Source organism: Carassius auratus, chromosome 22 (assembly GCF_003368295.1).
Source record: "Carassius auratus strain Wakin chromosome 22, ASM336829v1, whole genome shotgun sequence".
In the NCBI taxonomy this organism is placed as follows: domain Eukaryota; kingdom Metazoa; phylum Chordata; class Actinopteri; order Cypriniformes; family Cyprinidae; genus Carassius; species Carassius auratus.
Window position 1 is genome coordinate 25,038,567 of NC_039264.1, and position 26,500 is coordinate 25,065,066.

Consider the following 26,500-nt stretch of genomic DNA (forward strand, 5'->3'; position numbering starts at 1 on the left):
CGTCTATTTTTCCTTTGATTTATTATGTATATTCGTTATATTTTACCTAAGAGTGACTGGATGTTCATCTCGCTGCAGAGTGTGTTCGTCTTGTCCATTTTCCAATGAGACCCGCTTGTACTTGCCATTGTGGTTCTCCTGAAGGCAAAATAATTTAAATCACATCACTTTTCTTCACTTCCTGAACTCGCGGGAACAGAGATATAAAGGTTTCTCAAATTACACTCCACAGTACCAGAGTTTAAAAAAACAGTACTCTTACCAATGACCTTGCTTAAAAATGGATTTTCTACTCAAGAAATGGTCGCAGTCGCATGAATTATTCAGCGGTAATAGAATATATTAATTCTGAATAATTAATAGCAGCTCTATAAACCGCATGTGTCACTTACCATGGCCATCTCCTGTTTCTTCATGAAGATATCGCTCTCCACCTGGTGCAGCTCCAGACTCACCTGCCCACTGGACGACAAGTCCCCTCGAGACGGCTGGGACATGACTGAGCTCGGGTTCTGCCAAAAGAGACCGTGAACAGCTGAATCATTAAAATAACAACAAAAGACGACATATATATATATATATATATATATTAGTGCTGTCAAAATTAGCGCGTTAACGCATTCGATTAATTTGAAATATTTAACGCGTTAAAAAAAAATAACGCAATTAACGCGGTTGCAGTTTTTTTTATTTCCAGTTGTGGCCTATGTGTGTTCAACGTGCAAAGAAATATGGTTAAGACCAAGGAAGGACTTTTAGACGGAAAGTTTCAGTATAAAAATCTGGGATTACTCTTCAGTCTGCCACAAGAAACATTACTCTTCATTTAGTCTGCCACAAGAAACAGCAACATTAAAATCATGAACTCAAATGTCATTGAAAAAAAAAAATTACTGTAACAGTGCGTAAATCAGACCTTTCTGTAACGCTAACGTTAATAAGCTTAAACGAAAATAAAGAAATAATTGTGTAGCGGAGTATTTTTTGTACACAGTGCCGCGAACTGTCAATCACTCCTGTGCGCGTGCATCACTGTCCTCCTCGCAGCTGCAGCAACTTGCGCTCTCACTCTTCATCAAGCTTTTAAACAAAAAGGGGACAAAAAGATCATATTGTTTTTGTCATATTGTCTTAGGCTATAGATTAATTAGATAAATGAATATCTAAATTTGTGCCTTGCCGTCTACCGTATTTTTTTAGAACTTAGAAAAAAGATGCTGCAGCCAATGAGCAGCCAGCGGGGGCTGCAGGACGACTCAACCTCCGCAGACAGTTTTTAATGTTTATCAGACAATAAATACTCAAGATTTTGCTTTAGTATAACTCACAACGAGTTTCACACACCTTCTCCGGCCACGTTGAGTTGTTGACACTTAACAGTGGGAAAGCGACACATGCGCTATTCACTTGTATAACTTAAGGGTGAATGGGTAATGTAGTTTCTGCTCTGGGTGGGATGAATTAGGAAGCTTGCATTGTGAAGGGCGCTCTGAAAATCGGCAGTGCAGGTAAAAGATTAAAACCTCTATTAAAACAGATGTCCAAATGAGCGTACCGGTACGCTACAAGCACGTTCTGGGCGCACGGAGAGGTGGCGGTACGCTCAAGAGCTATATTTGGAAGTGGCAGTACTGAGTATGGGTGCATACTGGCCCACTTAAAGCACTGGCAATGACTATACTTTGGAATTTTTTTGCAGTCCACTTAGAATTCAACATGGAAATCATTTTTGTTTTTTATTGGCAGTGATTGTTTTGAAATTCAAATGATACTTACATGTCTGTGTTTTTATTTGTGTAATAAATATGGCTTTCAAGCCAACAGTTAATTTGGAGGATATTGATGGTTTATTGCAGGTATGTTGTTTACATGAGAAAATCTGTGTTACAAGTTAAACAAAAATTCCAATAAACAATCATATTTTGAATTTAAATAGTTTCTTTGTCTTAAGTTTACATTAATTATTTACATTTTACATTTACATATCCAAAAAGTTTCAGTCTTTTAATTGCGATTAATCGCGATTAATTTTAAAAAATTGTGCGATTAATTAGTTAATTTTTTTTAATCGATTGACAGCACTAATATATATATATATATATAAAATATGTCATACAAAATATGACATAAAACAGAGAGAGTATAAATCGGACAACAGTGATACCATCATGTAAAGTTACATGATTAATAATTCATTAAATAACTAATAAATATATATTTTTTAAAGTAAACAACTCACACATTTATATAACCACTTTTAACTAAGAAAATGTGAATGGGACATGAATTTATATTTGATAAAACAATCAAACAAAACAAACTTTCAGGACTTTGCTGCCTAATTTCAGAACACCACCACATTTAGAAATTAAAATTAAAATGTGAAAAATTCTATTCAAAATGTACATTTTCTTTTTATATTTTATTTATGCGTACACACATTAAATTGTTGTGTACAGTCAAACCAAAATGTATTGATAGCTTCAACATTTCACATTATCAACATTTATTCACTATAGTTTAGAAAATGGTAATAAATTATGACAAGAACTCGGAGTTAAACTGCATCAGAACAAATTCATCTTGATAATGTCAGACATCTTGATAGAAAGCTATGTAATGAATTAGTTTGAGTAGCTGTCAGCTGTTAAACTGTCAACCAATTACCAAGCAATGCTTCATTTTGTTCAGTTTGTGGTGTAAAAGTGTAGGATTATCCTTGAACAGTCCATTTCATTAAATGAACCCAACACCGCATTCCACAGTTTGGAACGATTCCTCATCGAACCATTAGTGCATCATAAAACACAGTCATGGTGCCGAGGTGGCTAAAGGAGATGTCACCCCCCTTCCCTTTTTGTGCCTGTCTAATCTCATACCAGCGATTCCAGGACAGAAGGAAAAGATTTCTCTTTGTTCCCCAAACTTAAGACCAAATGGCCAAGAAACCCTTTGGTGACCCCAATGCATAAATCCACAGCCTTATCAAGAAAGGAAGGATGCTAAGGCATTCCTTTGGCCCAGGATCACCAAAAACCTTAAACCAGGGAACACCTCCTTGCTGCAGCTGTAAATTCCAGAGACTTTGTCTCCAAAGCCAATAGACTGAATTTAACCCACTTGTTTAATACAAACAACGGTCTCAAAATTGCTTCCAATAAGCTGAAGTAATTACCTCACATATATCTTAAGTATCATGTATGTTTTATATAACCTGTGGAATTATTTCTGTGTGTTTAACTTTCATTACAGCCTATTCGTAGGGTTTTCTACCTCAGTTATAGGAACTAATCACCAGAAGTTGCCTCATGTGTATTCTCTGTATTATGCATGCTTTATATTACTCAAGTTAATTTTGTGTGTTAAACACTTATCACGGCTAAATCCTTATTTACTTCCACCTCAACTATGGGAAGTATATGTATTTTGGTAACTACTTGATGGGTAAATGATTTCTAGAATTTTGAATCTAGAATATAAAGTAGATGTGTGTAGGATGCACATATTTAAACCATTAAGTTTGCTTATTAAAGCGATTAAACTAAACTCTCAGGAGTTTGGACACACGCGATCACGTGGACATTATGCTAATTACATGCAAGAACCTGAGAACGGGGTGTAGGTCCCGCCCAAGACAATATCTGATTGCCTGTCGCACTAAGAAGGACGGGTCAGATAGACACGCTTATAACCCAATGACAAGCAGCTATGTGTTGCTTTTTACCCTGCTGTTGCAGTGACTTTTGCTCTTGCCTATGTTTTGTGCTGACCTTTCCATCGTCCATCGTGTACTCTTCAAACCACCAAGAGCTCACTCAAAACTCAACTCTTCAGTAAGATCCTTCGTTGAACTTCGTCAAAGAAAACTCAGAGTCGCTCCAGACTCAGAGGAAACTCTGTTGCATAGCAACCCGCAATGCAGGAAGTCTCGCGAACGAAATGCGTCCCGGCAAAGCCAACCAACCACTCACCATCGACTCGAGTGCTGTCCCTCAGAACGCATCATCAACCGACTGCTAGCCAATCAGCGCCAGAGATTCCCTCTCCAGCAACTTCGTTACAGAAGGGAACGCATGCGCCACAGGAGCATCCAAACGCAAGTACACAATATCCCCTAATTCTGGCTGAAACTGGTGAAAATCTTATTAAGAAAACGAACTAAGATTAAAGTGACTCGCTCTCTCCATGAAGACGTGGAAATTTCAGCAAAGGATAAATGGATTTGCAGCACTAAAAATGCGCTTGCGGTATTTGAAAAGTTGAGATGTTTTTAACTCGATGCAGTGCAGATGCGCCTGGAAAAAATGAGCGCGTCGCACCGCGTGCACATTGTGACCACGTCGCGATCACGTCGCTTCCATTATGAGCGGCACGGCACGCCTACATTTGAAATAATGAACATGAGCGCGCAAAATACATGATATGTGAATGGCCCCTTAAACTGTAGATTCTGTTACCTTGTTCATAATCAGTTATCATAATTATATGATATTATTATCATAGACCAGTGTTAATTTCGTTGACTAAATATTTTCGTCATTATTTTCGTCACGAATATATTTTTGCTGACGAAAACGAAACGAAAACTAAAATAGAAGGCACTGATGGAGACTAAAACTATGACTAAATTGATTGACATTATCGTCAACGAATAAAGGACGAGACGAAAATAGACTGTGACGAAAATCAAATCAGCAGACGGGAGAGATGCGAGGAATGAGCAAAAGAACCGGCAAAACAGAACAGACTGCATGAGAGAAGAGAACCAATCAGAGCCTGACTTATTGAGACGTGAAGCGAAGGTTTTCAGTTTTTATGAGCTCCCGGGAAGTCGGCATTCGAAGAGGTGATAGGGACTTTAAGCAACAGCCTCTGGTGGAACGGCAACGCCATTCTGGCGTTGTATTGCGCCTGCGCGAATTTAACTGCTACTTTGTGACGTTCTAATTTAACGGTCTACTACGGGAGAACAGCTGATTTGCCAGAGTCGCTACAACGTGAGAGGTTAGGTAAATAAATGTTATGTTTTTAGACTTATTTACATCATACAATATTAAAAACTCCTCTTCTGACAAAAGATTGTCATTTAACGCCAAAAGCAATCCTTCTCTTGCTTTTTTAAATTATATATTTTTTTTGGATCTCAATAAATGAATTAATGCTGCGTTGCGCTGTTCTGTTTTACCGTTGCTTAGTGACTTTTACGTTCTTGGCTACAGCGGTGTGACGGCAAACTTCCGGTCGCCGTAGCCGTTCCATTCGCAGCTGTTGCTTAAAGTCCCTACTGTCTAAAAGAGCGACAAAATGTCCACAGCTCACTTCACGTTTGACGACGAACAAAACAAAACAAAGTGTAAAGCACGCAGAGCGCTCATTCGTGGCAAGAACACAACCAATTTGAAAAGACATTTACAGACGAGCCACTCGGACATTTTCTCAAATGTAATTTCACAACGATGTTCTTTTGTTTATTGAGCTAAGCAAAATTGGAATAGTGCAGTGCGTAGATGTTGTAGCATTAAATATTACGAACTGAAAAGTACTGTAAAATAGCCCCTTCTTCAAATTAGATGCGAGCACAATACTAATACGTAATATCATGATAAATACATTTGATTAATACTAATGTTTAGTATATTTTATAATGTTCTACTTGTTGACAATATCACAAATATTTCTATATTAGTCATGTGAAACATGAATGTTCACATCCTATCATTATACATACAAATCTAGCAATATTGTAGTATTTAAAACATACAATATTGCTAGACAAATGAATACCTTATAAAATCTTGTTACTTTTTTTATCCACCTAGCTGCCAACTTATTAAATATTTACTTTAAATGTATGCACTTATTGTTCAGCTCAGCTGTAAACTTTAAGGTCCTGGACCTAACTTTATTTTTCTTTTATTGATGGTCAATTGGCAGCTAGTTATTGTTTACATTATCATGACAGTGTTTGCTGCTGCATAAAAGCTTTTGAATCGAAATAAAGACACAGTTGTGTTGAAATAAAGTTGAATTTGTGTTTTATATATTTTGGTTAAGTTTGTTTCCTATACCAGTTGTAAAAAATTGTCTAGTAAATCTGTTATTGATTTTAGTCTTATTTTAGTCGACTAAAATACCAAGCAATTTTAGTCGACTAAAATACCAAGCAATTTTAGTCGACTAAAATAAGACTAAAATTAAAACAAATCAGATGACTAAAACTTGACTAAAACTAAAAAGAATTATAGTCAAAAGACTAAGACTAAAACTAAATTAAAATTTCGTGTCAAAATTAACACTGTCATAGACCACAGGATAATATTTTGTACAGAATTGATAAAATACCCTAATCTCAATTTATCCGTGGACAAATAGTTGATAAACTGTTAAATATTAATTCTGAATAATTTGCATACTAATTTGGTTCTTATACCCTGTAATTCAATCCCCTTTGAGTTATATTTATCTTAATTCCCTTATTAATCTTACAAAAGGTTGCATTAGCAATTAAAGAAAAAAAAACACTTAAGCAAAACATGGTCAGGTCAAAGAGTCTGATTAATTTATGGTCCCAAATTATTATCAGTTTAACTGGAGGTCCACTGTGTGATGAATTTTTGAGTATGTTACAGTTTACTTTATTTTCCTATCCTCACTTACATAAATGAACTATAGTGTCCTTTACCCACAAGTAAAAATAAAATAAAACATTATACTGGTGTCTGAATAAATTTTGGTTTGACTGTATGCTTAGAGATATATATATATATATATATATATATATATATATATATATATATATATACACATGCATACATACACACACACACAATATTCCATTCATAAATAAATATAAAAAAAGAAAATCAAATTAATAAATAAAAAATATATACTGTATACGGTTTAGAAAAGTTACTAATATACGCATGCAATTTTTTCTTCAAGTGAATATTTTATAGCAATTATTAAATAATTTAAGCAATTATTTGATACTTTGGAGTCCTTTAGCTGTGACCAGGCCTTTAAAATAACACATCGGGCAGGACGGACAGTCTCACCTCTAGGCCGCGACTCTGTGTCTGTTGGCTGATTTGGAGGTTGACCTTCTGTAGCTCCATCTTCAGCTGCTCTCGCGCCTGCACAGCAGGGGATGAACTGGTTCTGCGGGATAAGCAGAAAACATTTCACTCATTTACGCCAGCTCTAGAATAAAACTAAACAGAAACCAAGAGCTTCTTGTAAAGGGTGAGTCTGGAGACATACCGCTCCCTGAAGTGCCCCTGAGACGTTTGGTGTGGCTGGTAGGAGTCACCACTCCACCCGCCTTGCTTCGCATAGGTGTAGTCAGCTTAAAGAGAAGACAAAGACCATTCAGAAACACTGAAACAACCATGCTGTCCCATTGGCAATGCTGAGACAAAGCAGGAGGAGTTTACCAGCTGAAGCGCTGTGCTTGGCTGAGTTTGGCATGGGTGGCATGGGACTGTTTGGCGGGTAGCCCGGTTTAGACGTGCGCGAGATGGCTCCGAAACGAGACACGGTGGGCAGGGAGCCAAAGGGAATGATGGGGTCGTCGTCTTTGCCGTCTGCCGCTCTGCGCTGAAGCTCCAAGCCATGTGCTCTCAGATTTTTGCCTTTGTCTATATTTTGCTGTGAGAAATGGTTACAGTTAGCTCAAGAATCCTATTTGAATATGCTAACTATTCAGCATGCTATTATTTAAATGCATATTTAAACAACATTATCCAAGCGTTAACATGAAATAAGCCTGATCCGTTAACAAAACTCACTGGTCATCTGTATGTGTGTGTGTGTGTGTGTGTGTGTGTGTGTGTGTGTGTATGTATATATATATATATATATATATATATATATATATATATATATGGCCTTTGGTTTGTCAACAGTATGATTAGTTCAAACTAGACAGAATAAACACTGATAACCTTTTGTAATGGAACAGCCACTGAAAACAGCACATATCTGAATGTGTGGGAGAAACGGGGACAAAATCCTCTTGCAATGTGAAGCCTTTAAACTTTAAATATCTCAAATGTAAAAAAAAAATTAAGCTCAGGTTCTTCTTCATTGTGTGCCTTTGACCTTTTTTATTTCTTTCTGATAAAAATACAGCTGCTTGAGAATCCCTTATGTACCTCTAAACATGCTAAACTTACTGTGTCCATGGAGTTCATGCCCTCCTTGGACTTTATATCTTTGCTGCCAATGTAGGAACCGAAGGTGTCACATGACCAAGGCGAATACGAGCTGGTGTAGTCCGGTTCCCGGAAGTGTCCAAAACTGTGGGAGTTGTCTTCCATGTACTGTGAGCGACATTGATATGGCTGCTTGATTTGGTGGAAAAAAATCTAATTGCAATGGTTTTTCTGATAAATATGTGATTTAAAATGCAATTTAAAAAAAGTTCAACATTTGCTGTGCTAGCCTGTAGGACTGCACAATTTGTCCCAACATTTTGTGATTATGCATAAATATCAATATACATTACAAGAACAATAATAATTATTATTATTATAAAAAAAAAATATATTAATAATTATTATTATTATTATTATTATTATATAAAAAACAGAAATATTAATAATGCCGTTTAAAAAAAATACAATACAATATTAATATAAAATAAATAACAATAATAATAACAATACAACTAAAATAAATCTTTAATATATATATATATATATATATATATATATATATATATATATATATACACATATATTTCTATTAAAATGGTTTATTCCAGAAAGCTACAATAATATTATTATATTAAGTAAAATTAGAAATATTAATCTATAATGAAATGACAACACAATATCAATATGAAAATTTTAAAGAAATGATTATCATTTCATACTAATAATAATTATTATTATTATCATTATTATTATATTATACAAATACTAAATACTATTATAAACGTTAAGTGTTACATATATTCAACAAAAATAGCAAAATATTTCACTAAATCAAGAGTATGTTATTACGTTTTTAAAACTTACAATGCTGTATAAATCATAATAACAACATTAGCATTATATAAAATTAAAATGAATCTAAAATAGATTTTACTCAAATAGATTTCAGAAAAAGATAATATAAAAAAAAATTGTTTTTTTCTAATTACAATAAAATTTCAATATAAATAATAAAAAAAGTATCTATTATTAAATATGAAAAAATGAAATTACTATAATACTATACTAAAACACAATATACAATTAAAATTACAATACTACTAATATATAGAAATAACAATACATAAATATAATTCTAATACATTTTTAAGATAGATATAATTTTACTAAAATAGATTTCAGATAATAATTTTACAGACCCAGTTATCAAATTATTATAACTTTTTTTTTTTTTTTTTTTTTTTACAAATCTTATTTATGGCAATCTTAATTTCTTTATCTTATAACATGAATCCATTGTTTAATTTAGATTAAACATGCATCCCTTCTACATTTTGTTAATTATTATTATTGTCTATGAAATATTCTTCCTCTGGCTTACATGGCTCTGCCCCCTCGTGTCCTGAGGGTAGCTGGGGTCGTATGTGTGTGAGGCGCTGAATGGTGACGGGGAAGCCAACTTTCTCTCCTCCAGCTGGGCCATGATCTCCTGTCTTCGGCGGTGCAGGTAGTCCAGGGACGGCTGAGGTCGTGTGTAGGCACTCTGTGGACACATTATCAGAGATGATGATTTCTTTAGCTTTTAAATGAGACCAGTACAGTTTAAATATAGCAGGTAATAGAACTTACCCTCGGGTAACTCCTCATGTGACTGGAGTGGTTATAGTTGTCTGGCTCTGACAGGTACGAAGCGTTTTGGGGTGGTAGCGGCGGGGGAACGTCCGGACTCCTCCGCACCACCTCCCGTGGGGGCAATGTCTGAGGATGGGTGTAGGCTGAGTGGCGACGGCCGTCATGGTGTGAAGGGTATCCGTAATGGGAGCTAGCGTTGGCGCACTGGAGCTCTGAAGAATAGGAGCTGGAATAGGAGTCCGGATATGATGACATTCCTGGATCTGGAGTCGGATTGCGAGCGTAACGTGTGTGCACATGGTGGTGAGGATAAGGATTACCTGTAGAAGTGAGGAAAATTATTCATTTTTAAAAGTGCAATGATATAGAAGTGCAAAATGTAACGTGTTAACTCAATAGAACAATAGTGTTTTGGTACCTGCAGGGTACTGGGAGGATTCATATTGGGCAGAGGGTGGCACAGGGACTCTTGGGTCAGAGTAATACCGTTCAGACGGGTGTGGTGAGTACATGTGAGGACCTCTAGGCACCGCAGGCATGTGCTTCTGTCCGACTGCACCTTCACCCGTTACCCTGGAGTGAGAGTTTATGAGCATCCCTGCTTTTGGGATGGATTCCAATCTGTAAATCAAGGGATAAAGTGCACAATCACTCTGCACTCCTGCTTTATTAAAATGAAAACTATTTTGACTTAAATTAACATTTCATGTCCATTTATTCATTTATATGGTAAGTAGTCTGTTGGAGTAAGTATGTAGTAAGCTGGATGACGTAAGTGTCGTTGTTGATAAACTATTAATAAATCAATAATTTTGATTCGTTTATTGAAATTAACCTAAATGTTATTGCTTTAAAACTTATTTCAGTTAGCTGCATGTTTAATCGAAATAAAATCGCAAAGGCGATAAATTACGATTAGGTAGAATGTTTATAACATTGTCAATAATGACATAATATGTTATAAAAATAATTACGAAAAAAAGTTTGACATCCCGCCTGCTTAAATACGATTTATTTCCCACTGCTAATAAACAAATAAACTCACGAGTCTGGAGGGGAGCCAGGTGCACTGAGGCTCCCAGAGTTCCCTGGTTTGTGTGTTGGGTCATATGACGGGTCCGAGCCTCTGGAAACAAGGTGGGCTAGTGTGGAATCAGGTCCTGCTGCTAGGATGACGTTAGTGATGGAGGAGTGTTTGCGTGGGAGTCCCTCCATCAGCAGCCCATCGTCAGTTAACAGACCGGAGCCGAGGTCCATCTCGTTCAGCTGGGTCAGGGACTGGCTGAGCTGTCGCCTCATTCCCAAACGTTTATTCATCTTACGGTACCTGTCGACAGAGAAGAGGTGGTGAGGCTGATGCGAATGCTTAATACGCTTTATTTATCGTAGTTCAAGTCTTGCGTACTTTTCAAGCTCTTCCTGAGAGTGAGCGAAAGTGCAACTTGCTCCGCGAGGACAGCCGCCTTTTTGTTTCATGTCCCGACACATGTAGGTCTTGTATTTGCTGTGCTGAGGCGGCTGTGGGCAGGAAGTGAGATATGCTTAGTCATTTCTGGGCAAGTTATTCGAATTACATGATTTAAAAATAAATGTAAATAAAAAAATAAAGCTAAATAAACCATTTAAAAATTAAACCAAAATTAAAAATGAAAATATAAAAGCTGATTAAAAATAATTAAAATACAACAATTGCCTATAAATAACACTACAATAACAAACATGTGACCCAGGACCACAAAACCAGTCTTAAGTCGCTTGGGTATATTTTTAGCAACAGCCAAAAAGACATTGTATCGGTCAAAATGATAGATTTTTCGAAAAATAAACTGAAATTAAAAATAAATCCAAATTTCCTAATGCAAATATATCAAAACTTAATTTTTGATTAGTAATATGCATTGCTAAGAATTCATTTGGACAAATTCAAAGGTTATTTTCTCTAAAGGTCGACCGTTTTATCGGTTTTGCCGATTAATTGGCAGTGATAGTGATAGACTGCAAAAATCTGTGCCGAAACAGAATCTGGTAACAATATAAAAATATGCTGAGAAACAATAAAACATTTCATAGGGCCCTAATCATGTAATTTTTGTTAAACTTTTATTAAACTTATTTGAAAATGTTTAAGTTTCATAATTTTATTTAATCAGACTTACTTTATGATTATTAAACTTTCATTTAACAATTAAAAATTATTGGAGTAAAATTAAAATAGAAAAAACAGAATCCAGAAAAATTCAATAACAGAATTTGGAAATAAATAAAATGAAATATAAGAAAAAATTAGAGTTTGGTCATTTCAACATTTACTATTACTATTACTGTTATTATTACTATTACTACTTTTTTTGTAAATAAAGCACTATTGTAGGTTTTTTTTGGTATCCATTTTAAAAACTATCAGTTAATTAATCGGCATCGGCGTGTGGCCCAACCTAGCTATCGGTATCAGCAAAATCCAATATCGGTCGACCTCTAATTTTCTCAGTATTTTGATGCTTTTGCACCCTCAGATTTTCAAATTGTTGCATCTTGGCCAAATATTTTCAGATCCTAACCATAACCATATATCAATGGAAAGCTTATTTATTCAGCTTTCTATAAATCTCAGTTTTGAAAAATTGACACTTGAGACTGTTTTTGTGGTCCAGATATATATATATATATATATATATATATATATATATATATATATATATATATATATATATATATAAATAAACAAAGGCAAAGAAATGTGCCATTATTGCAAAAAAAATTATAAAAAAAAAATAATAATTTTAAAATAAATAATAATAATAATAATAATAATAATTATAATAATAAAAGAAGTGCCACGGCTACTAACTAAATAAAAAGTAAAAATAAATAAAAATACATGTAAAACCATTAAATATATAAAAAAATATATATTTTCCATCTGCAGTTTGGTTACCGACCTGCTGCTGATCCCCTCCTTTTTTGCTGTGGTTCTGGATGAAGTCCACCAGGCCGTGAACGACGGTCCGCACCGCTTCCAGCCCTTTGGCTAGCTGCTCCCATGTGGGTGCAGGGGCATCTGTGCAAAAACCAGGCAAAACAAAAAAAATCAGACATTTATGTTTTTATGAATGTACTGCACTGACAAATGTGTGAATGGAGCAGGCTGACGGACCTGGGCTGGGGTCGATGTCGGCCAGGAGCTCCAGATGGGGTCTGAGGCGGTTGAGATTGGCTGGATCGCCGGTTCTCTGAAGGGCAATGGTGAGTTCTTGCACACTCTGAGCAAAGGATGCTGGTGTCTGCAGCTGATACACACAAAGCCACATAAACACATGCTTTACATACCAGCAGACAAAATCAACATGTTTTTATGCACAATGTGATGTTTGCTAAACCCTAAATGCGTTCTCTACACAGGGAGGGGTCTTACTGGAGAATTTAAACACGTAACAATTGGACATTCAATTGACATTTTTTTTGCAAACCTGCCTTAAAAAAAATACAGCCCCACCTAGTGAAATCTTAAAATAATACCCTGAACAGGATGTTTGAAAGAGTTAATGTGTAATTACCTAGGCACTTAGAACCACAATTTATAAACAAAAAGCCATTGTTATTTATCATAATACACGCTTTCATCATACCTTGTCTATGATGGACTGCATGTGGGATTTGTGCGACTGGTCGCCGTACAGCAGAGATGACCACTGGTCCGGGGCGATACGCAGGCCGCCCTCCATCGCGATCTGAACGATCTGAGAGTCATGTTCCCTCCGGAGAGCCTCGTATGTGCGAAACTCCTCCTTCAGCTGCATCAAGGAGGAATCTTCATCACGTTTGGTCACCTGAGATTAAAACAACATGTGATATTTAACATAAATACAAATGAAATGTACACATTTAAAACGCTTTTTTCTTTTATTTTTATTTATTTTTTTACATATATTAGTAATAGTTTATATACATTGAAAAAAATATTTTAAATCTTTTTTTATATTTTTAAATCAGCTGCCATAAAATTTAACGTAATTTTTTTTTGTAATTTAATATAAATACAAATAAAGTAATGAAATGAAATAATTATTACATTTTATATTATATAAATAAAATTTTATATCATTATATATTTTTATTACATAAAATTTTGATGTAATGAGGTTAAAATTAAAATACTACACAATAAAAGTTAATTATATACATATTACATATAAATTTTCTTTTTTATGCTCATCAAAGCTGTATCTTTTTAATCAAATTTTTTTGTTATTGACATTTAAAAATTACAGTTTTATACTTTAATATCCTGTGATTTCTCCAGTCTTCAATGTCATTTGATCCTTCAGAAATCATTCTCATATGCTCATTTATAATCAACGTTGGAAACAGCTCTGCTGCTTAATATTTTTTAGGAGTTGTGATACAGAAATAAATAGTACTTTAAATAGGAAATCAATATTAAAAATGGCAAAATCTCACAATATTACATTTTTTTTCGGTATTTTTATCAAATAAATACAGCACTGATGAGCATAAGAGACTCTCATTAATAATCATTAAAAGTCTTACTGATGCCAAAGTTTTGAACGTCAGTGTATATATATATATATATATATATGTGTGTGTGTGTTGTAATGAATCTACAGAAATGAGAATCATTGATACGGTGAAGGAAAAGAGGAAAAGTAAAAGCACCTTAAAGCAGGAGGCCCTGTAGAGGAGCTGCACCACGTGTCCTATGCTTGTTTTCGAGGCCTGAGGAAAACGTGGTTCGAGTCTCTGGACCACAAACAGGACTAGAACCTTCCGTGAGAGGGCCGAACCATCTTCCAGAGCGAGCAGGACCAGCTTCAGTGCTTCTTCCTGCATAGCTGTTAAGGGTGAAAACCAATTTTTGTTAGTGCCCACAAATGATTTTATCAGCCTGCTATCACGTTATAGTGATATATAATCTTACCAGGGCCGAGAAACTGGCAGCCTCTGGCTCTGACGGCGGCCCACAGGTTGGAGGAGAGCTGCTGGGGGTTCTGGTGCTGGAGGATGAGCTCAGTGACAGTGCGTTCACCCAGAGAGCGGGCGGCCCGCATGGCCCGGATGCGGCCCTCCTCCTCCACCAGCTGGCAGTGAACCAGAGTCACCAGCTTCCTCTGCATAGGTCTGCTGAGAAGGCTCTGAGCGGCGCCATTCAGCCCTGCACCTGCGCAGATCAACACCATCAACACAAACGTTAACTGCTGATTATCACTTAAAAACAACAGAGCATATGTTAAAGACAATAAACAAGATAAAAATATGCTGAGGATGATAGACGTGGTGAATTGTTTGGTATTCAAACAATTGAAAAAAAAAATAATAATAATAATGGAGTAAAAAAATATATATATATGCCACCACAATACAATTATTAGATCCATTTGATAATGGATTAAAGATGATAAACATGGTGGATTGTTAGGTTCAAATGATTAAAAAATAAAAATAGTCCAAATAGCATAAACATGTCAAATTGTTAAGTGTCTAAACAATAATAAATAAATTAAAATCAAATAAATTAACTCAAAACAAATAAGATATACATCATTCAAAATATTGAAAGTTTTTGTTCCTTTTTGCAGCGCAATCACAATCCAATGATGATATGTTCATGCATTTATAGACGTATAAGATAAATTAAAAAAAAAAAAAAAAAAAAGGCATTTGCCAATTTTTGTGAAAGAATGATTAAAAAGGGTGATGTAAAATGGCAGAGACCTCTGATGTTGCTCAGGGGTTTGAGATAGAGGGCCAGGTCCTCCACACATGTGCGGGACTCCTCATAGTGCTTGACGTCCTCTGCAGCTGTCAGTAAAGTGACGGGGGGAGCTTTGGGTACCTGCAGGAGGAAACACATGTGTCTATTACCATACCACAGATAGTTCCCATTTACAGGGCTTTGAGGGCATTCTTCACATAACAGGTCAACACGTGATGGGCCTGTCAGCATTCATCTACGTGTAGAACATGTTCACACCCACAGACTCTCATAACAAAGGGATTTCTCATCAATGGGCCCCGTCATTTGGGCTGGCATGACTGTCAGGTTTCTCATAACTGCAAGTTTTAAGACTGATGCTAGGGCTGCACAATTAATCGTAATTAAATCGCAAAGGCAGTAATTCACGATTTATTGCCTCCATGCTTTCAGATGGAAAACAGGTGGAGATTTACTACTAATCACTAGGGGTGTAACGGTACGTGTATTCGTTTCGGTACAGGGTTTTCGGTAAGGTGCACATGTGTACCGAATGAACGAATGCAATATTTTGTGTGCAGAACACAGGTACATTTTCGTGTTTCCAAATGAACATATTAAGTGGCGGAAGTCTCCGCATTCAGCGCAAATCCGAAAACTGTTCATGCTGCACTTTACACTTTGGAAAAGTTATATATATTTTTTAAATATGAGCAGGTCTACAAGCAGGGAATGGTAATGCTGCACTGTAATTTATTTATTTATTTATATTTTACTATATGATATTGGTTTGAGACTGAGATTATTTTATTTAGTGGAGAACTTTGCAGCAGTATTTTATTTCTTATTCTTTTTTTATTTTAAATATATATATATATATATATATATATATATATATATATATATATATATATATATATATATATATATATATATATTATTAAAAAGTATTTTTTTTAAAAGTGTAAACAAATTGTTAAAAAAAAGTTTATAGTAATAAACAACCTGCAGTTTAAATGTTTCCATTTCTTTCTCTTACTGTACCGAAAATGGACCGAACCGTGACTTTAAAACAAAGGTTTTTTTTACTTTAAAACCGTGATTTTTCCGTACCATTACACCCCTACTAATCACAGAAACAGTTTGCTGACAAAATGTGCATGACAATGTTCCTGCAATTTGCCGGGTCCGTGCAGTGTGAAAGGGGCGTAAGAAATATTTGGCTATTATTTTCCAATGGTTTTTGTTTTCATTTTAATGATATTCACGCACGAATAAAAAGAAGATTAGAGATATAATTCATAAGTCATTTTTACTCCCCCTAATGTCATTCCAAACCCCTCCATTTAGCACAAAGAAAACCAAAAACTATTTTGTTTTCTTTGCACACAAAAAGTATTCTCGTAGCGGTTCATGTAGATGGTGGTTTTTAATACATGTAGCTCATCTTTACCTCATTTGCCTTTTATGAAAACTTGCATGGACTCTGCAAATTTTTCTGCAATTATGCAACCTTGGTATTTTTGTATTTGTTTAATTCCCCTATTTAAAAACGGCGCACTATGACTGCGGTCATCTGAAATAATCCTAACTAGACAAGTATGTAATAGTTACGACAGTCATCATACCCATCATCGCGCGTGCAGAATGAAGAAGTATTTTTACAGACATATATGGGAATGACTGGCAGATGTTCTTGGTTCTCTGTTGGCTGTGTGAGTGAGGAAGCAGGGTGTTTTACAGCCTCCAGTCCTGTCATGCAATCACACGCTTCTGTATACATCATGCCTGAAATCCAACCAGACCAGAATGATCGCAAGCTGATCATCAGAAACCTGATGCCCTGAGCTACCTCTCCACGCTGTACTCGACACGTTCTGCTCGTCTTCTAGATTCAGAAACAAGTGGATCCAGGAAAGACGCCAATACACACGCTCCACCTCAAGTTCAACTGCAGTGTTGTCTTCACAATCGCTGTTGTCTGGACATTTTGGCTGTTTGCCTCACGTTCCGATTGTTATCAAGGTCATTTGAAAAGGAAAAAAAGGGCATTGTTTGGGTGACAAAGAACCACTGTAGTTTTACTTCCTCATCCTCACTTAGATTGAGGCTAGGGTGGAAAAAAAAAGTCAATAAAAATAAACCTGTTTGTTACAGAATTAACCAATGTGCACTGGTCTATGTTTATGTTGGTCACACGAATTCGCAATAGAATGCAGCTTGGTTTGAAAGTTATATCTGTGTGAGCTGTGCTGCATTCATTGTTGCACTACTGACAAAAAAAATATAAAAAAAATTAAAAAATAATAAATATATAATAACCGCAATTGTGACTCCATTTTTAAGACAAAAACAAACTAATTTTAGAATTCACTCCCAGGTAAATTAAGCAGCGCTATCTTAAATGCATCTCGTCCTATTACGAAAAAATATTCAAAATGCATTTTTATTACCATACCTAATTTGACATCCATTTTTGTTGAGGTCAATGAAAACTATTTTACATAGTTCATCCAAAAATGGAAATACTGTCATTTTTTAACACAAAGAAAACCAAAAACTATTTTGTTTTCTTTGCACAAAAAAAGTATTCTTGTAGCTGTTCATAATATGTTCATCACGGTTAAATGATTTATGTATAACAAGGGATTTCCATGCATTATTACAGGGAAATGTCTTGTGACGACAATACTGAGCTGCTGCTATGGAGCAATAGATTTTAATATATTTACTATAATAACTAAAGGGAATACAGGGCACAATGAAATATGTTTTATTTTTTTCCCAAATTCCGTTTTAATTTTTCTGGACTCCTTTTTAATGATTAAATCACAAAGCATGTCTAATTAATTAAAATCATGAAACCTATAAAATTTCAATTTAATAAAGCGTTTAACAAAAACTATGGAATATTTAGTTTTTTTCTCATGTTTTAATTAGTGCTGGGCAACAATCACTTTTTTAACACTATTATATCACATGATTGTCTGTGATTAATCAAGATTAATTGCATGACTGTCTGTGATTAATCGTAATTAATCGCATTTCTATGCACAAAATTACTATATATAATATAATTTTCTATGCACAAAATTATAATATATAATATAATAATACGTTCAAAAGTAGTGTATTGTGCACTTTTTCCATTTAAAAGTACTGCTATATGAACAAAAGTGCAATAACATTTGGTTTCCAAACACTAAACAAATAAGGTGCTTTTTTATAGCTGTATTCCTTAAATATACCAGTTAAAATATTTCTTGTAAATCTCAACTTATAACAATGTAATCAAACTAAATATAAAACCAAAGCTATTTGCCACTGCAAGAGCATTAACGTCTTTATAGAATATAGTGCTGTCAAAATTCGAATTTTGTACTTCATTATTATAAAAATGTGAATTATATTCAAATTTAAAATGCATAATTTCAGTTAGGGTAAAGAAAAGCTTTTGGCTTCTCTCCTGAGGCCAAAGAGGGCGCATCGAGCAAAATATTACTAATGAACGTTTATTCAAAGCTTAAGAAAACACGACTGTGGAAAAAAAAAACACATAATATGAAAAAAAAATTTTTTTAATTATATATATATATAGGGCCGGGACATTAACGCGTTAATTGAGATTAATTAATTACACAAAAAATAACGCGTTAACTAAGATTAATTAATTACAGAAAACAAATTCACACATTTTGAATAACTTATTTTTGCACCGCGGAACTTTCTCACTGGATGAGTTTCGGCGGACCGATTATACTGAAGCACCAACTAGCGTTCGCATATCACTGCAGCACATCGAGCCTCAAGTATCACCTCAATGCAAAACATATAGCAGCTAGCGTGGACTTTACACTTAATGTTGAACTATGTATTATTTTGTTGGTGCAACAGTTTATGTTGAACTCTTTATTGTTTTGGCCAAGGTTATTGAGAGTTGGACTTAGTATGTTATGGCCTCTGAAGCAACAGAGAGAGGTTTTCTAATAGTCAGTGTTTCCAATGTTCTTAATGTAATTGACAGTATTGTGTTTTACTTAAAAAAAAATAAAATAAAAATAACACTTTAGAGAAGGTTCCAGCACCTATAAGCTTCCTGAATTTCTGAAATGTACTATTTCTAAATTGTTTCTAAATATGCTATTGCTACACTTCATGGCAAAAATTGCACTGGTCTGCTAGACTTGCTTGAACAAAAATAAACAATATTTTGTTGCTTAAGCTTATGTATTCAGTCATTATTCAATGGTATACTATAAATCCATGTGAAAAAAAATTACTTCTCACTGTTCTCAGGTCAAATATTTATTTGCTTTAACAGCAATAAACACAACAGCATCATGTACGCATGCATAGTTAAATACAAAAGCCAGTCACACAGAATACATTTTATAAAAACATAAGATGAAGTGGGATGGAGGAACAAAAATCCATCACAAAGTCTCTAGTTAAAAGGTTTTTGTTTTTTATATTTGAACTTACTTTAAATTTTACTTGTGCAAGACTCAAGTCCAATGTTGTCCCTCTAGAAAGCATACGAAATATGCATGTCGTGTGCTAGAGCTGAAGATCGCCGGGTTCGGGCTTAGTTAAAATTTTCGGGCTCATGCCAGGCTCGGGCTTGCGCTCTGGTTTGCGAGGTAAACGAGCGGTCATGTGATGTGTTTCGATTAGCACGAGAAAGATGCGAAAATGGATGCTGAGTAGAAGAAACGGAGGCTTGCCTCTGGCGATTACGTTTTGGTTGCACCAGCAACTAAAGCAAAGTCTGAGGTGTGGAAAAGTTTTGACCTTGTTTACAATGAGAATAATGAGTGAATAATGACGCACCACCAGTGAGCGCAGGAATGCGCTGAAGACATCTACAGTGGATTCAATCATTTTCCTCCACAAAAACATGTAGGCTTAGCCTAATCTCTGTGAGTAAAGGTTTTTCCTGAAAGGTATTTACGCGAATGCATTATTATTAACGCTTGGCATTATTTTTCTATTAAACGTCAGCTGCTAGTGGCGAAGCAAATCTTAATTTCGTTATTGCCAAATAACCATCTTAATTTAAAATTTATCTTAATTTAATTTGTTAAAAAAGACTCGTTTTTATTGGTGCGTTGGTCTATTTATAGGCTAAATAAACCTATGCCTATTTAGAGTGCTGATAAGTTATTACAGAGGACTTAATTTATTCATAACTAACGTAGACTAGACCACTTGGAAGTTGGAATAAAGAAATAAAATGTTAAAACATGTATAAATGACTCATTCGTGACAAAAGGCAAAAGAGATTTGTGCGCACACACATTTGAATAATGTCGGGCTGTAATCGGGTTCTGGCTTTTAAAAAGCTGTCAATCAAAATGTACTTGTCGGGCTCGCGCACCCTCCTGTTCGCGCACCCTCCGTATTATGTAATTTTTGTCATCTGCGTGCAGGTAAATTTTGGAAACCGCACAGACGATGCGTGTACGTGAGGTGAGTGATTAAACAGAAGTGGTACTGCGTGTTGAGCTCATCCGCCTTTTGAAAGCTGTGCGGACACAGCTGTGCGCAAGACAGAATGGAACACGGACTGTGAAGTATACCAGGGCTCACATAAGGCAGCCTCCTTAATGCACACCTTAAATTCGTTTTTGCATTCGAATGTGGATTTTTAATTAAAATTCGGTGACTATACAGAATTTGAAAAAATTTGACAGCCCTAATAGAAAATATGTTATAGTTTGTTATAGAACAAAAAAAGTTGTGCTCAGAGTCCAGAGCTTTGATCATAACATTGATTCACAGAACAAATTCCTTTGAAAAAAAACAAAACAAACAACAACAACTGACGTGATATCATTTTGGACACAAAATTAAGCCAAAATAAAATGTATTTAGAGTTTGTTGTAGGGAACTTACGAGAACTTTTGTTGAACGCGAAATTGTTGGATTGATAGACGTGCTTGATTAGTGACTAATCTTCATATATCTAGCTCCTCCATTGACTACAGACCTTACCATGCTGCGAAATGTTGCAAATGATGTAACACATTGAGACTCACCTGTCCGCTGACGAGCTGCAGCAGCGCTGTGTTGACGGGCAGTTGCTCGATGTCCGTGCTGATGTTGGTCTGGTCGAACGGGCAGGCTTTGCGGTGCAGTTTGTTTAGGCACATTTTGCACACAGTGTGGCCGCATCCCAGGCTGATGGGCTTGCGGTGGCTCTCTTCGAAGGTCTGTGTGCAGATGGGACACAACAGAAACTCGGTCCATTGCGGGGCTTGCACGGGCATTGTAGCGAAGCTCGGTCTGTGATGCACCGGTCCCCAAGATCTTCTCTTATTGCTGCATTTGTGTCTATATGCGTTTTGCGTAAAACAATATGACAGTAAGTCCTAAAGGTTCCACTGGAACCGATAAAGCTCTTCCAAAGATCACGCTTCTTAAATATTTCCTGACATCGTGGGCGTTCAGCACATAGTGTGAAAAACATAACCTGAAAGACAAAAAACAAAACAAAAATGATCACTCACCTCAAATTTTTTTTGCTAAATACCAACATGCCAAATGATCACATTCAGCCTCAGATAAATTAAGTAACACTTATTAATTGTGTCTTAGCCGATTACTTTATGCAAATGACACATTAAAAATGCATTTCTAATACTGAAGCTAAATTGAGCCTCATTTATGAAACCGAACAAACAAAGAGTTTACAAATATTTTTTTTTCTTACTTCACAAATAACTGTTGACACACAACTTCTGTAATTAAAATGTTACATTTTTGATCAAATCCCAAGAAGCTTTGATATTCAAAACTTGAAAACATGTTTACAGAAAAGTTCCTTTTAATACTTAATACTTTAATACTATTATTTTCCTAAAAATAATAATAATAATTTTTTTTTTTTTGTTAATTTTTTTTACTTGGCTACATTTACAGTGTGATATTCTTTAAACAGAATCTTTCTTTTGTTAAAAGAAAAAAGAAAAAAACCCACATGATCACAAACACCAGTGAACAAAAACATATGACTCATTCTCTTTTTCCATTTTCGTCATCTTAGACATTCTTATCACTGACCCGAGAACAGCAGGCTTGTTTTGGTTATCAAAGACACCAACCAAGCAGGATCTTTTAGCTAACATTAAACATTTTGGCTTCAGCCTACCAATGCCTCTCCAGCTCAACAACATGAGCTCTATGAAACATTCAGTCCTGACCGGGAAGTCCAGAACAGCAGTAATAACCTGACTCATCATTTATTACAGCCCAGTCTGCATACCGTACCTTACAGCTGCCTGAAATAGCCATTATATAACCAAAACAACACAAACCCAAATGACTGATCACAACTAAAGTGCCATTCCTTTGACCGCTCCGGCGGGAAACATAACAAGGAAGCATTTCAGGTTACGAGTCCTGAGATCTGACTCATCTGACAAACAAAATCAGCGTGTTTTCAGGAGCAGGAAGGCAGGAATTCTGACCTAAAGGGAACAGAAACATGAGCCATAACAAAGAGTACGGTTTCAATCACATGCACGAGAGTTGCAGACTCATGCTTCAGTGACAAAAGCAAGCCGAAAATAAAATCATAGACATCAGATGTGTCACGAAATTTAACATCTGATTCCTTTCTGAATGAGTCTCAAAATCAGCACTGATAACTATTTTGATTTCCATCCAGTCGGCTCATCAAGAATGCTAGTTTAGTTTTCGCAAGTGTGCGAATTGCACCATAAAAAAAATTGTTAATATAAAATAATTATATATATATATATATATATATATATATATATATATATATATATATATATATATATATATATATATATATATATATATATATATATATGCATTGTCTTACCTAATGAGTGCATGCATATGTAACATTCAAATACATGCTGTTATCTTCAGCAGCCACCCATGCAACTAAGGTACTTCCTCTTGTGGCAGCCATCAAAAGCACCGTTTTACACGGGCACACCCACGTTTTCTTTTTATGTAATAAATAGTTTCATTAGCACCAGGATTTTCTCAGCAGTGTGATGAGTAGTTCGGAGTTATTTCTCAGTGGTGTCTGGATAACTATATATAGAACTCTCTCTTTATAGAAATACTTCAGATTACAAATATTACAAGTATTGGTAACACTTTAGAATAGGTTACACTCGTTAAGGGGGGGGGGGGGGTGAAATGCTCGTTTTCACTCAATATCCTGTTAATCTTGAGTACCTATAGAGTAGTACTGCATCCTTCATTACTCCAAAAAGTCTTTAGTTTTATTATATTCATAAGAGAAAGATAGTCTGTACCGATTTTTCCCGGAAAAACACGACCGACTGGAGGCGTGACGTGTGGGCGGAGCTAAAGAATCACGAGCGCCAGTAGGGTTTGAGTTGAGAGCATGTGGAAGCTGTGACATTATCGTGAGGGAAAAACCATCATCCAAAACAATGATACGCAAGATACGCAAATCCATCGTCAAACTGGGCCTTGTTTGTAAAACAAGCATCTTCGAAATGCAGGGAACAAACACCAACACTCGCACAACTAAAATAACTAAAAATAAACTCCATCCACTGGTCCCTTAATGCTGTTTTTTTTTGGTGATCTGTGCAGGGTTGTCTTGCCCTGGCAACCAAAAACACACTCCTTTTGTGACATTTCGCGACGCTCTCGCTCTGATCAGTGAAGTCTGTTGTGCTCTCAGTGCTCTGCTATACGGGAGCGCGTGCTCTTCCGGCAGACGTGCCCATAGGACCCATATAAGGAAGTTCTGCTCCATCTAACGTCACACAGAGCCATACTCGAAAAAAACTTTCCGAAACTTGTGACAAACCGGAAGGAGTATTTTGGGAACAAAAATACTCCTTCAAATGTACAACTTAATTTTTGAAACTTTGTCCATGTTTAGCATGGGAATCCAACTCTTTAACAGTGTAAAAAACTCAGTATGCATGAAATAGCATTTCACCCCCCCTTTAACTATTAACTACGACATTTCTCTCAATAAATTCTTAATTTGCTGATTATTAATAGTAAGGTATTTGTTAGGTTTAAGTATTAGGGATGTAGAATAAGGCATTAATATATTCTTAATTAGCACTAATACATGGCTAATATTCCAGTAATATAGATACTAATAAGCAGCTAATAGGTGTTACCTATTCTAAAGTGTTACCAAAGTATTTTTTTTTAACTTGTGAAAAAGAATATAAAAAGTATTAATAAAATTTCAAACTTTAAAATATGGATTTTAAAGAATACACTTTAATTACATTTTTAAAAATTAATATTGAAAATAAAAAATAAATATTTTAATATATGAAAAATAATATTTTTTAAATGAATTAAAAAAATGCATGCCCCAGAAAGTATAAAATATCAATGTGTATTCCCTAGTATCTCCATACAACGAATTAATGCAGTGTAATCATGACTTTGAGACTTATTTTAAAGGCAATCGTATGTTGTGCATCATAAATTTACGTGACATTCACTTGTGTGATTCAAAAAGAGGAATATTTTCAGATGCCAGTGCAGTCATGGAAAAAATTACCTCTGTTCAAAGCATGCCGAGACTTATCTCGTCTTTTGCCTATTGGAAACCCCCTGAAGCAAGTTAACAGCTTTTAAGTGCCACTTAATTATCTTGAGTTTAATAACAAAACTCAACGTGATCTAACGATATATAAACCACATCCTATGTATTCTGTGCCAAGAAAAGACAATGAGCACGTGTGCATCTTCACATCCCTGTCGGATTTAGCAGCCAGATGAAACCCATCAGATGAAACCCCAGGAAACTCTTAGTCAAAGATTTCTTGAGAAAATCTGATTTCGGTTTTAAATGTTTGCATAACATCAAACCCTTCAGAACAGGAAAAGACGGAGACAAAGCCCTTTGACTTGAGCTGGATGTAGCTGTAATATAATAAAACACTTGCTTTAAACGATAAATATTAAGATATTTTATACTTACGACAAATGCCACACGATGATGAAGAAACATTACTTGTTTAAAAGCTCAGATTGTCAAACTGTTATGCTAGACAGCTAGCAGGTTAACTAATAACCATTTCTAGATAAAAACCAATAAGAACACGAAAAAGACATTAATAATCTTTACCTACCACCACTGGACGTCTTCTACATAAAAACATTATAACGCCCTATAAAATTTAAGCTAATATAAATGTGCATTTGTGCCGTTTCAACCGATCTGAAATTTGAATATTAAACAGCTAACGTTAGCCGATGTGCTAACAAAACAAAGCTTGTAGCCCTCTGCTAAATTTCTGAAGTTAAAACGCTTGTATCGCGAATCCCTCGGTGTTTGTTGTAATATTTCGCTAACATGAAAACTTTAAAACCACATAAACGTAACACTAACCGATAAATAAATGTATTCTTGCTGAATAATGTGCTCGTGAGCGTTAGCATCTGTGCTACGCCGGTTGCTGCATCCTAGGTAACGCGTACAACGCGTATTTGTAATTGTTTTAGGCGTTTCATTCGACTTAAGCGCAATACTTAATGCAGAAATGCGCATTTAAGCGTTTTCAATCTGCTCTGTGGTGTTTCTAAGCAACAGACTCTACGCATTGTTTTAGCCCTTATAATACAGCGTGTACACAAAAGAAGCCAAACCTAAAAGGACAATGAACCTACATAATATAAGCAGCACAGCATATACTCACAATATCTGGTCCAGCTCAGTCTTCACAGAAGAAGTGCGAATGTCGCCTGCAGTTACTGTAATAAAAGTTTCTTTGGACTGACTGCCTGAGTCTCAAAGCTCAAGCGAGAGAAGTCCAGGATTGCGCAACCGGAGATCATCCGAGACCATCGAGATCATATCCTCCGTGAAGTCAGCAGTCGCAAAACATAACTAGACCGCATGGGTGGTGTCCAAAACACAAAAAAAGCGACGTAGTATGTGTTAAAACGCAGCCCATCAGTCATAAGCCTCTTTATGTTTGGTAAAGGCTGATTAGTAACTCAAGATGTTGTGTCT

The 26,500-nt window shown here is 35.5% G+C and overlaps 1 protein-coding gene across 2 annotated transcripts in view; it reads right to left on the reverse strand.

Annotated features, from left to right (window-relative positions):
* Nucleotides 1-26,385, reverse strand: part of LOC113040137 (roquin-1-like) — a 31,524-nt gene extending 5,139 nt beyond the window's left edge. The window contains exons 1-19 of one of the 2 annotated variants that reach the window (XM_026198411.1): nt 26,184-26,385; nt 21,537-21,970; nt 15,519-15,639; nt 14,725-14,964; nt 14,463-14,638; nt 13,415-13,615; nt 12,943-13,075; nt 12,728-12,846; nt 11,194-11,306; nt 10,834-11,115; nt 10,207-10,409; nt 9,786-10,108; nt 9,538-9,699; nt 8,175-8,321; nt 7,434-7,647; nt 7,261-7,345; nt 7,056-7,158; nt 393-512; nt 47-138 (exon numbers count right to left, since the gene is read on the reverse strand). In XM_026198411.1, the coding sequence (XP_026054196.1) occupies nt 47-138; nt 393-512; nt 7,056-7,158; nt 7,261-7,345; nt 7,434-7,647; nt 8,175-8,321; nt 9,538-9,699; nt 9,786-10,108; nt 10,207-10,409; nt 10,834-11,115; nt 11,194-11,306; nt 12,728-12,846; nt 12,943-13,075; nt 13,415-13,615; nt 14,463-14,638; nt 14,725-14,964; nt 15,519-15,639; nt 21,537-21,767 (3,065 nt within the window). In that variant the 5' untranslated portion in view covers nt 21,768-21,970; nt 26,184-26,385. The remainder of the gene's footprint in view (nt 1-46; nt 139-392; nt 513-7,055; nt 7,159-7,260; nt 7,346-7,433; nt 7,648-8,174; nt 8,322-9,537; nt 9,700-9,785; nt 10,109-10,206; nt 10,410-10,833; nt 11,116-11,193; nt 11,307-12,727; nt 12,847-12,942; nt 13,076-13,414; nt 13,616-14,462; nt 14,639-14,724; nt 14,965-15,518; nt 15,640-21,536; nt 21,971-26,183) is intronic. The other variant, XM_026198412.1, reaches the window with a different exon arrangement.
* Between the last annotated feature and the right edge of the window lie 115 nt (nt 26,386-26,500).